Below are 12987 nucleotides of genomic sequence, written 5' to 3'. Positions count from 1 at the left end.
GGCATAATTTGACTCTAGAAATATGCACAGCTTCTTGCTGTGGTTTAATGGATGTAACTTAAAAATTTTTTTTTACTATAGTTGTTTTACAATGTTGTTTACTATACTTGTTTTACAATGTTTTCTGCTGTCCAGCAAAGTCAATCAGCTATACCTATACATAAATCCACTCTTTTTAAGATTTTTTTCCCATATAGGTCATTGTAGAGTACTGAGTAGAGTTCCCTGTGCTATACGGTAGGTTCTCATTAGTTATCTGTATTTCATATACAGTGGTGTGGAAAGTAACTTTTTCATTGTACCCATTGACAGATTTAGCAGACACACTTTCACTTATTCATATCATAGTTCTGGAGTCTAGGGTACATTGTGGAGTCTATATACATTGTGTATAATTAAATACACAAATATTCTGAAAGCACTGATCATCACACTGGCCCCTATCGCGTAATTTTGTCTAGAATATGACTTTGGAAATCATCCTGGAAATTATTAAAGTGTGTGAAGCTCTGCAGTATTTTACAGGTCTGAAATATTCATTAAAAAAATCTATTAAACCTACAACCTACTTTTCTTGTGGGTACATGAGACAAGACAGTTTTTGTTTTGCCTTTAAAAACTTTTTTTCTTTAAAAAATATTCTTGGCATGGGTAGCTGGAAATAGTGGTGGTGGTTTATTCGCTAAGTTGTGTCTGACTCTTGCAACCCCATGGACTGTAGCCTGCCAGGTTCCTCTCCATCCATGGGATTCTCCAGGCAAGAATACTGGAGTGGGCTGCCATTTCAGTAGGTAATAAAGAATTCACAACTGAGAGACTATGTGAGGGGTGGGAGACTATGTGAACTGGGAGACTATAAAGGTGCCATACTGGGAAAAGAAAGTAATAAAACCACTTCTTTCAATCATATTTAGATACAGATAGATTTTGTATCTATTAAATCTATATCATATTTAAGATACAACTAGATTACTATACAAAGAATATGTTAATATGGTTTATTATGCACAACTAGAAATGTGAATCACCAGTGCTGTGGGTTCAAAACAGCATGTTTGGACCACTGAAAAGCAACATCATATAGGAATTAAAAGTCACTCCGTTTCCCCACACAGACAGTAGCTGATATACTGCTTTGTCATTCTTCATATCAGGTATTCAGAAACAAACGTTTAATACTGCGCTAGGAACACTGAGAGAGAACCTACTAACATATGCACATTATAGTTTCAGTGATATGTTTGTGATAAATGAAAATCATTTTGAAGAAATGAGTTTAAATAATATTTTGTGAAATTTCAGAATCCTTTCTTCCTTTACTATATCCTCTACTTTTGCTCTGTCCATTTTCTCTTTAGTCCCATGGTTTTCCTTGGGTAGATGGGTAGGCTGAGTGGGCAATGGTCATGGATGTTATCTCAAAGAAGAGCTATAAGGGAAGAAAAAGCACTGAGCTTTTTGCATCCAAGTGATAATCCTGATTTTGTCGTTAACCAGCTCTGGGATGCGGACGGAACTGAAGTTCTTCACCTTGCTCCTGTCTGTAAATTTGAAAATAAGAGAAACGAGACTAGAGAATTTGTAGGGCTCCTTCCAGCTCCAGTTCCAGCACAAGGCCACTCTGGTACGTCACCATCCCTGGGCTCTGTTTTGGTGCTTTTTGGTCTGATGACAGAAGACGGCCAGCAGACAACACATCAACGATGTAACTGGGAGGAGATAATGAAGCTGGCTGGTTCCATGAATGGACAAGAGGCGACTGGAAACGAAAAGTTTACCTCTTTCACATGCCTCTAAGACAAAGATGTGTCAGACTGTGAAGGAGGTCAATTCACTGAACCAGAAGGAACTGACTGTGTGTGGGGCAAATGCTGAAAGTTGTAGCTCTCAATAACCATATCTGCACACACATATATTCATTTTTCCATGCTAGTTATCAGTTATTCAGGATAGAAGTCCTGTTAAATTATACTGATTCCTAGTTACTGGCTTAGTAACAAGAATTTACCTAGGGTCATAATGCACTGATAAAGATAGGAGTACAGAAGACATTTACCACATATTGTTACCTTTAATTCAAGTAACTTTGTAATTTTTAAAGTACTTTCACATACCTTCTGTGTTTTGTGTTTTCATTACAATTATGAAAGGCAGGAGGACAGCCAATACATCTCCAGGTTACAGGGAAAGAAGCTGAGACTCAGAAAAATTAGGAAGCAGCTTTTGCGGCAAAAGGTCAGATGTTTGTAGATGATGAAGCTGAGGTCAGGTCCAGCTACTCTCCCTGCTAGTCCAGTACTCTATGCAAACTGCCACCTAGTCACCTTACAATGCATGATGCTGATTACAGAGACTGTGGGGATGGCTCCCCATCTTACATCATCACCATCTGAAAAACAACTTATTGAGATGTTCTGACTCAGACCTCTTAAATGACTTTAAAAAGCTGACTTCTAGCCTCTGGGATGTGAAAATGGTAAGGGATAATGAGAGGGCTGTAAAAACACACTGACAGCACTAAAGAGAAAATTATTTTCACAAGTACCTAGTGATGGAAAGGGTTACTTACACGCCCAGGCACAGCCACAGAGCAACCACAGTCAGCCTGTCTTTTGACTATCTGCTTTTAGAACATGATTAAGCCTGCTGAAAATTTTTGTTCTTTTAAGAGGATCATTAGAGGTATTCAAAAGTTTATCCACAATATTGTTTGAATTTAAATGTACCAGAACTTTTTTATGTTCCCAACATATCAGAACAATTCTAAAGTACTAATCAATTATTAGTCATCCATTGTTTTTTTCAACATTTCTGTTTTTTCTAAAGGGAAATCTTCTTTCCCGGTTTCTAAAGTAACCTGACAAATAGAATTTTTAAAATAATGGATTATACCAAAATTAAAACTGTTTATTTTCTTTCAGAATTTGAGCCCAAACCCTAATCTAAAATTTTTACATTTAAACTATATAAGGTTACCTTTCCCATTTAGGTAACTTTGCCTTTTTCCATTGAAATAAATACCTTGGCTATATGTACATACTGCTGAGGGCCTTGCTTATGGATAAGCAAGGGCCTTGCATAAGGATCAATTCAGTTCAGTTGCTCAGTTGTGTCCGACTCTTTGCGACCCCATGGACTGCAGCACGCCAGGCCTCCCTGTCCATCACCAGCTCCCAGAGTTTACTCAAACTCATGTTCATTGAGTCGGTGATGCCATCCAACCATCTCATCCTCTGTCGTCCCCTTCTCCTCCTGCCCTCAATCTTTCCCAGCATCAGGGTCTTTTCAAAAGAGTCAGGATAAGACTAACCTTATCACAACAAGGAATGAGTTTAGAAAAGTATTAACATATGAAAGTATCTAACCATTTTATACAAAACATCTTTAATTTGTACAGGTGTGGCATTTTTGGAATAATCGTTCCACAGACGATAGGAATGCCACTTCAAACTCCTGATCGGAGAATCTGCTTACGGATGCACGGGCACTGTTTCTGATTTGGAGCCTCTGTTCTGCAGACATGGAAAGAATATGGGCCATAGTCTCAGCATAGCCCTCTTCACTTTCAGCCAGGAACCCTGTCCTCTCGCCGTGGTGAGGAACAACGATGTCAAGCTTCGGGCCCCCCGAATTGTGTGCGAGGACAATCATGCCAGCTGCCATACACTCAACAATTCCTGAGGAACAGAAATCAAGTCTTTTAAGTCTCTGAATGTGCTCATAATAACAAGGACGAGCAGAATCCTTTACAATTTCAAGACTCGAGCAATTTAATTAAATGTCTGTGTCTTTCCAAATTTACTCATTTAACTTCTCTGGTGCAAAATAAAATCTAAGTTTTTCAGTTTTCAAGGCTTCACAATAATGCTGCTTTGTTCTTTATTAAAACCGACAAGTAGACACAGGAATTGTCTAAAAAAAAAAACTACTGCAGATAATAAAACAAAGAAGACTGGAGAACGTTATTAGCAAGATGGTAGATAATAGATATTAAAAGATAAAAGGGGTTAAAAAAAGATTAAAAAAAACCCCCAGTATGTTAAGAGTTCAAATTACAGCACTAGGAGAAAAAAAGGAAAAAAGTAAGCCATCTTAGTGACACATTCTAAGTAAGGCTGGGGTTTATGTTACTGCTTGGATTTCTGGCAAATTTGAGAGAACTGTGCGCCCAAAAGCAGCACTGAACTACATCAAAGTTTTGGTTAGTCTCTGCCAATGACATAGCTGAGGACATAAACCTGGCCTGCCTTTCTTACCCGTTTCTAGAGAGAACTAAGCCCTTCAGCAAATGATTGAGGTGATTGCTTTCTTACTTCAAAGGAGGGTACAGAGCTGCTATCATCCCAGCCACATGGGAGAGAAATGGAACCACCATAACTCTCTTCAACACTGGTGAATCTCTACAGAACAGAATCTTCTGCTAATGATTTGATCTGAACTCTCATTTGAAAAATATGAATTACACCATTCTCTGTTCAAAGCTGGGTACCATTCCTCTGTACTTAGACAAAGTCTTAGAGACTTTGACCTAATCAGTTTTACTCTCTCCAGAAACTTCCACTGCTCCCTCTCTACTGGCCCTCCCTATCAGCACTTAAGCTAGTTCAAACTCGTAAAAGCACAGTCCCCTGTGAGCAAGTGCACACACACCCACCCCTCTCTCCAGGTCACACGTCCTCCCCTGGCACTCTCTCTCCTTCCATCTCTGTTTTGCAGACAGCTTGGGGCCAGCGTGGTCTGAGCTCACCAGCTCTGCCGGCTTGCCAGCACTCAGGGCTCCCTCACCGCCCCCTGGCCTCTGCCCACTGCTGTACTGACACCGCTCTCACCCATGGTGAAGCCCACCATGTCTTCATCTCGCCCAGCATCTCAGCAGCACTGAACCCTTCGCTGTTCTCCTTCTCCCCTCAACCCTCTCCTCCTGTGGTTTCTGCCTGGCTTTCCCCTCCTTGTCCTTCGCTGGCCGCTCTTCTGCCAACTTGTGACCTGTCGCTGTAACACTACGGGCAGCCTCTCACTCTCCAGACTCTCCTATGCCATCCCGGCCACAGCCACAGGGCTGCGGTCACTCACTGGACAGCTCCTCACTCTGCGTTCCCAGGTCAGGCCCCTGTCCTTCCCTCAGACTCACACAGGCTACAGCTGCCGGACACACACTCACACGCCCCACAGCCAACTCCCACTCCACGCGCTGGAGACTCAGCGCCTCACGGGCCTCTGCTCTCAGCTGCCTCTCTGGGTGAAAGTCTCCACCCATCACACGGCTGTCCAAACCCAACACCTGAGGCCGTTCCAATGATAGCATCAAAGAATAAAAGAACCAAAAGAATAAAAGAACCACCAGAATCAACAAAAGAATCCAAAGTGACTGGGAGAGCCCACCTGGGGACAGGGGTTCTCGGCTCCTGGAGCACAACAGGATCACCTGAGGGGCTTTACCAAATCTCCACCTGCGCCCACCCAGGGATCCTGATGTGGGCCCTGGGTGGGGGGCTAGGATGAGGTCCAGGGATCTGAACCAGCACACAGATGGGGTGAAGTGTGGAGAGAAATGCGGGAGTTAAGAGCAGGCGCTGTCTGGATTAGAATCTGCCCTCTTCTTTTACTGTGGGACTGGGCAAGTTCTAAACCCTCTCTGTGCCATTGATAAGATGGAAATAACCATAATACCTATCCAGTAAAGTTCTAGAGAGGATTAAATCTGATAATACTTTTAAGACCTTGAAAGTAACCACCATAGAGTGAGTGGTCAAAAAATATTATCATTGGTTAAATGTTTTGTGTTAGTCGCTCAGTCACGTGACTCTTTGTGACCCCATGGACTGTAGCCCACAAGGCTCCTCGGTCCAAGGAATTCTCCAGGCAAGAATACTGGAGTGGGTTGCCATGCCCTTCTCCAGGAGATCTTTCTGACCCAGGGATCAAACCCAGGTCTCCCGCACTGTGGGCAGATTCTTTAACGTCTGAGCCACCAGGGAATATGTTTTACAGGGTCTCAAATGAGGAAAACAAACTTGGTGGACTCCGGGAAGAGACTGAGGACTGGATGAAATCAGAGTACTATTATTTTTTCAAAACCACCGAAAATGTGTTATCTCATCACACCATCACAAATTGTTTAGAGCACAAACTCACCAATCCCAAAATGCTCGTTCCACATAGTATGCAGACCAACTGTTGCTTCAGACAAGTAATTCTTTAACTCATCAAACGGAATGTTTATTTTAAATTCCACATCTTCTTGAACTCCAAGGTCCTCAGCAAGCCTTCTCAGTTGGTTTACCCTGAGTTCATCATCTTGGTTACGACAACCTCCAATGAGCACAAGTTTAAGTGGAGGAAGAGATTCACTCTCCTTCTTATTCAACAACTTAGCAAAGGCTCTGATCTGCAAAGGATGGTTCTTTTCAGGCCTGAACTGGCCAATCGAAACCAGTAAGTGTTCTGAGGTTGCCTTCTCTTCATGTAAGGGAAGATCCAAGAATGTCTGCACATCACAAGGTGGATAAACAATATTAGTGCAGTTCCCAACCTTCCACAGTGACAGAATATGGTTCAGTGTCCAAGAAGAATTGACCATGACGATGTCACTGCAAGAACCAACAAGCCCATACATAAAAGCAAATAAATAGTAGTAGATGAGCTTTACTTTGCTGAGAAAAGGATTCCTGGTAATGAAGGCTGCGTTGTTAAATCCCACATTCTGATTCTTCACGACGGAGAGCATGTCAGTGCTGATGGTGGGGTAATGAACATAGCTTCCAACTCGGCAACCACCTAGATACTTAAACAGAGGAAGTGTGAAAGCGTAGCCCATTGAATCAATGTAAACATCGGGAACACACTGCATCAGAGCTTCCCAGCCCAGGAAAATGGATCCCAGACTTTGGCCCAGCAGTGTGAAATGAGGATAGAGTGAATCTTCCACAAGGTAGCGCTTCCTTAAGAAAACAAACTTCACTGGGCGAGTTAACCTGATGTTAAATCTTCTGAACGCGCCTTCCAGTATCTGTTGGCCACTGACGTCGGCATCGCCAGTGTAAACAACATAAAGTGCTTCTGGATACCTAAAATAAGGTAAGAATTTCAGTCGTTTAGGTGCAAACAAGCAAAGCACTGTAGATCATCATTTTTCTCATGATTGTAAAGACTCTTATTTTCAGACTAAAAAAAATGTTTTCCACTGATTTTATGACTCCACTCTACCTGGGTCTTTCACTGCCCTATAATTAAAACATTAGTCTTCCAAAGGAAACTTCTAGTTCTTTGCTATTCCCTCTACTAAGAGTTTTGCATATAGCAGACATCAACAAAATAGCTGATTTATGAATGAGGCATTTTCATTCTTAAGAAATGTTCAAAAATGTTATTTTGACAACTTTCTCAGTATTAAAATGGTGATTTAGCCTGTGCTCAGTCACGTTCAACTCTTTGCGACCTCAAGGACTATAGCCTGCCAGGCTCCCCTGTCCATGAAATTTTCCAAGCAAGAATACTGGAGTAGGTTGCCATTTCCTTCTCCAGGGGATCTTCCTGAACCAGGAATAGAACCCACATCTCCTGCATTGTCAAGAGGATTCTTTACCACTGAGCCGGTAATGAAATATTAATAAAATATTCATAAACAAGAGTTAACATTCACGAAAGGTAGTTAACATTCACTAAAAGCATCTTTGAGGAGGGCATGGCAACCCACTGCAGTATTCTTGCCTAGAGAATCCCCACTGATAGAAGAGCCTACAGTCCATGAGGCTGCAAAGTCAGACAGGACTGAGCAACTGGGCACTGCACAGCACAAAGGTATCTTTAGATAGGATCATAAACGCTAAAGCATTACTCAGGGATTTTTTTTTTTTTTTTGGTCTCATCATTTCTTTATTTTTAACTTTTTATTTTGTACTTGGGTACAGCTAATTAACAATGCTGTGACAGTTCCAAATGAACAGTGAAGGGACTCAGCCATACAAACACATATATCCATTCTCCCCCAAACTCTGCTCCCATCCAGGCCGCCATGTAACATTTACTCAGGGTTTTAATCTGAGAAATGCACAAAGGTTTTAAAAGCTGGGCCTTGAGCCTGCATCACAATTATATATAATGAAAATATAGAAAAATACCTTCTTGTGATTTTAACACTTTGGCCACACTCTGGTTGTGTTTACAATTATTCTGAGTCATACAGAGAATGGGGAGACTGAATGAAAATCCAGTGTCCTGGATCTCGTGTCAAGTCAGGAAAGATTTGTAGGAATTAACCAAGGAGAAACAGGTTGTTTCGGGAAAAAAAGGAACACTAGATGAAAAGGCAAGGAATCTTATAAAGGTATGTGCCCCGAGTTCAGTAGGCCGGAGCAAAGTATATGTGAGGGGGCTGGGGAGGGATGAGAGACAAAAAGTGGCAAGAGAAAGATGAAAAAGCATCTTCCATGTCGTACTCATTATTTGGACTTGTTTGTGTGTTAGTGAGTTGGAGGAGTAATAGGGGTCCTGGGGAGTACGCATACAAATCTCATGACACTGGACCACTGCTCTCATGAGTTCAGCAATCCAGAGACAAGGCTAATGCACACTGTCCTGAGAGGAAAGAAGAGCATGGGCCAGAGCAGGGAAGGCTTCAAGGAGGTGGGAATTAATACAGGATTTAAGAAAATTATCTGCATTTAGGGAGTTATGGGAGATGGCAGAGGACACACAGAAATGGTGGCAAGAAGCCAAGATGGGGCTTAGCATTTGAGAAACAGAGAGCTGAGGGCATTACTCATGAGGACTTTGAAACTGAATGAAGGGCGTGTGCCAGGAAGTAGGGTCACCATGGAGAGATAACAGTCTTCCTTGTACGATGAAACAATAATGGAACCTGTGTTTTGCTATGTTTTTTCTTGTGGGACTGGAGTGGGGACAAGGAAGCCTAAAAAATTAAAAGATGTGTAAAACCAAATTCTTTCTATTAAATAACATGGTACCTTACTTAAGACTATCCAACTGGTAATGATATGAAAATCAGAATAGATGCTTTCATAGAGAATATTTGCTGTGTATCACAATTGACTAAAAGTATTCAGATTTAAAGTATTAAACACTTCATAGTATTTGGTCAATTTCTCTTTATTATTCAATCTCCTCCACATACTCTCCCAAGGTGACCAGTTATCCCCACTAAATTACGCCATAAAAGTGCAGATACTTTGTTTCTTTATCGTATCAATGGTAAAGATAAAATTCAATGGGATATTAAAAAAAGATTTATTTATTCATTTATTTTTGGTTCCACTGGGTCTTAGTTGCTGCACACGGGCTTCCTCTAGTTGTGGCTAGTTGGGGGGGGCTATTCTTCCTTGTGGTGAGTGGGCTTCTTATAGCAGCGGCTTCTCTTGTTGGAGAACACAGGCTGTAGGCACGTGGGCTTCAGTAATTGCGGTGTGGGGGCTCTACAGCACTGGCTCAGTAAGTTGTGGCACACAGGGCTTAGTTGCTCCACAGCATGTGAGAACTTCCCAGACCATGGGTTGAACCTGTGACCCCTGCACTGGCAGGCAGATTCTCAACCTCTAGACCACCTTCAATAGGATCTTTAAGATAGGTCGGCATATGAAAGAAGTGTTTCCTTGCTAAAGAACAATTTAAAAAAGGAATCCCTGGCTAGGAATGAGGTACTAGAAAAGAACACATTCTGGGTAATGATTTTTTAAAAATAATAATTTTTTAAAAGCCAGTAATAATATACCAAATTAGCTAAGGAAGATGCATACCTACTTTTTCTGTAGAGCCCTTAAGGCACACCATAACACTCTTTCTCCTCCTCCGCCAGCATTGCAGTATGGATGGAAAAATGCAATCACCGTTTGATTTTTCCCAGTTTTGCTAGATGACACTGACTTTTTCTTTCTCTGTAGCAGCAGTCGGATTCCCCAAAGGATAATAAGTAAACACACACACAAAGTTCCACATACAAATAGCCCGGGGAAGAGTAATGAATAAAAAAACCTGAAACGAGAGGGGAATGGTGAAAATGGATATCATGTCATTAAAAAATGGTCCTGATGAACCTATTTGCAGGGCAGCAATAGAGACAAAGACATACAGAACAGACTTGTGGACATAGCACAGGAAGGAGAGGGTGGGACAAATTGAGACAACAGTGAAACATATACTGGAGACGGAAATGGCAACCCACTCCAGTGTTCTTGCCTGGAGAATCCCAGGGATGGGGGAGCCTGGTGGGCTGCCGTCTATGGGGTTGCACAGAGTTGGACACGACTGATGCGACTTAGTGGCAGCAGCAGCAGTGAAACATATATGTTACCTATGTAAAACAGACAGCCAGTGGGAATTTGCTGTATGATCCAGGGAGCTCAACCTGGTGCTCTGTGACAACCTAGGAGGTGCGATGGGGTGGGAAGTAGAAGGGAGGTTCAAGCGGGAGAGGACATATGTATATGGATGGCTGATTCATGTATGGCAGAAACCAATACAACATTGTAAAGCAACTATCCTTCAATTAAAAATAAATAAATCAAGAAATAATAGGAAAAAATGAGAGGCTACAAATTGAAGTCTAGTTTCACATAACTGTTTTATATATTAATAGCAAAGTTTTATAGCTTGTGAGTCTAACAAAATACTCAGCTATTAAAATTCTAATGCTACAGAATATCTAATGTCAAAGGTGCAAGTCCCCTTTAATTCCACAGAGTGCTGGCAAGTCAATGCACTTTTTTTTTTAATTAGCAGTAAAAATCAATGTTGATCCACCTTTCTCCTAATTATTAAAGGATTAAAATAAATTTAATTATTAACCTAAACAAGATATGACTGGGAATGGCATCTGACTCCAAGATGACAACATGTAATCCAAAGAAATATGTCTTCCAAATGGTGAACATTCCACAGTTCAAAGTTTGGTGAGATACTAAATCATTTTTCTTCTCTCACTTCACCTCAAGTAGAACAATTTTTGAGGGAAGAGGAAATTTAGATGTCTCCAATTCTATTCTTTGGAAGGAATGATGTTAAAGCTGAAACTCCAGTACTTTGGCCACCTCATGCAAAGAGTTGCCTCATTGGAAAAGACTCTGATGCTGGGAGGGATTGGGGGCAGAAGGAGAAGGGGACGACAGAGGATGAGATGGCTGGATGGCATCACTGACTCGATGGACGTTGAGTCTGAGTGAACTCCGGGAGTTGGTGAAGGACAGGGAGGCCTGGTGTGCTGCGATTCATGGGGTCGCAAAGAGTTGGACACGACTGAGCAACTGAACTGAACTGAACTGAATTCTATTCTCAGTGATATGTCTGATCTGTTTACACGACCCTGAAACCACTGCTTCCCTACATGTTTCTGAACCTGTTACTTTTTTTTTTTTTCTTAGCTGCCATGCAGCTTGGGGGATCCCTGAACACTTCCACAAAGTGGAAGTGCGGAGTCCTAACCACTGGACTGCCATGAAGTCCCAGTCACTTGTTTTCTTTGAAGCAAGAGTCAATTCCTTCATTTTCCAGAAAATACCTACTAAATACTGAGTCAAAGGAATCATGGTTTGTCTGTCAGTTGTTCTTCCAAATAAAAACTGTGTCCTCTAAAAAGAATGTCAACGTAGACAGTCATACAGGAGGTTATCCTTAAGACAACTATTTTACTCTGGTATGGAGAAGTGCTTTATGTGTTCAATCCATTTTGTCATATAGAATATTAGAAAGATATGTACTCAAGGGTTTAGATTTAACAAAATTAATAATTTTTACTGCTTCATCAAGGACATTTTAAAGAAAAACTGGCTTTATCAAGTGCATGGAGATGAAAAACACAATGACTAGTAGTACAGTTTGAGAACACTGCCTTGATTTGTGCTAAGTAGTGGTTTTATCCACCAAGACTTGTGCACTATCAGTGCAAATGTCAACAAAACAAAAACTGTGTCCTCTAAACATTATATCTTAACATTATATGAAAATAATTTTTACCTAGAGGAGTCGCTCAAAGGGTCTTAGGAACTCTCAGGTGCCTACAAACCACAATGAACCACAATTTAAGAATCACTGCTGGGAAGAATGGACAAAAGTTTGACAAAAGTGGTAAGACTGGCCACTTAACGTTTGGAATATCAGTTCATGAAAGCAATGTTATCTTAAATAGTTAGCTTTCCTTTCCCAGGACAAGACAAGAAGCTGTTTAATTTAAAATGTTGCTGACTCACAGAATCCAAAGATTTCCATGACATTTTCTTCAAATGATTTAAGTGGGAAAATAAATGTGATAGGATTTTCAAACCGAACTATTCAACTTACAATCAGAAAAAAATCATATTAATCACTAAAGTTAATCCAGTTCTTATGTTTTCAATCTGTTAGTTTCAAAGATACACATACAGGTTCTATTAAGAAATTTATCAAACATCCTACCGTATTTGTACATCAAAACTACCCACTTAGAATTTGCTTAAATATAACTAAAATGTGTCATTAAATATTTATTCATATTTAAGCACAAGACTTTAAAAAGGTAAGTGTAAAGGGCAAACTAAGACAACAGAAGATCCGGTTTCTTCACCAAAAAGAGCATGATAGAATGGAGAATGAATTCGTGGCTCAATCATAAAGGAAAATGAGGAACGAATATGAATAATTTATGACGGACTAATTGGAGCGAACACAAAAGAAAGGAAAAGCTAAAGCAAAGAGGGAAAGGGAGCTCTCAGAGAGCAGTGAGGCAGTGAAAGTAAACGCGGTAAACTGGGTCTTCAACTCAACCTCGTGTATCCACCAAGACCCCAAAGGGAATGCACACTGGCCTTGAGACAATAGCTTAAATTCATGACAAGGAAAGCCCCTGCCCGCACACATGAGTCGCACTGGGCAGACACGTAGCACTTCGGTACCGAAAACGCCTGCGAGCCTACACCACCCGCTCCTCACCTCAATAACTCACACAAGCACCAACCCCTTTCAGCAGTCGCCATCTTCCGCCGACCCTCGAACTCAGGAAGC

General features: G+C 41.2%; 1 protein-coding gene across 1 annotated transcript; it reads right to left on the bottom strand.

Moving 5' to 3' along the window:
* Positions 1 to 984: 984 nt before the first annotated feature.
* Positions 985 to 12980, bottom strand: ALG11 (ALG11 alpha-1,2-mannosyltransferase). The gene is made up of 4 exons (XM_002691795.7): positions 12916 to 12980; positions 9757 to 9987; positions 6136 to 7067; positions 985 to 3677 (listed from the first exon to the last, which is right to left on the bottom strand). The coding sequence occupies exons 1-4, from the start codon at positions 12957 to 12959 to the stop codon at positions 3385 to 3387; spliced, it is 1500 nt and encodes a 499-aa protein (XP_002691841.2). The 5' UTR covers positions 12960 to 12980; the 3' UTR covers positions 985 to 3384.
* Positions 12981 to 12987: the final 7 nt, after the last annotated feature.

Source organism: Bos taurus, chromosome 12 (genome assembly GCF_002263795.3).
Source record: "Bos taurus isolate L1 Dominette 01449 registration number 42190680 breed Hereford chromosome 12, ARS-UCD2.0, whole genome shotgun sequence".
NCBI classification, from domain to species: domain Eukaryota; kingdom Metazoa; phylum Chordata; class Mammalia; order Artiodactyla; family Bovidae; genus Bos; species Bos taurus.
Note: the sequence above shows the minus strand (reverse complement) of the source record. Positions and strands in the feature narration are given on the sequence as shown.

What these genes read in the sequence shown, in the direction of transcription:
- ALG11 (XM_002691795.7), bottom strand. Translation starts at nt 12,959, where the DNA reads ATGGCGACTGCTGAAAGGGGTTGGTGCTTGTGTGAGTTATTGAG. An exon ending in TTAAGGGCTCTACAGAAAAA is followed by an intron (nt 7,068 to 9,756) that starts GTAGGTATGCAT and finishes ACCTTATTTTAG; the next exon opens with GTATCCAGAAGCACTTTATG. An exon ending in GAACGAGCATTTTGGGATTG is followed by an intron (nt 3,678 to 6,135) that starts GTGAGTTTGTGC and finishes TCTGTTCCTCAG; the next exon opens with GAATTGTTGAGTGTATGGCA.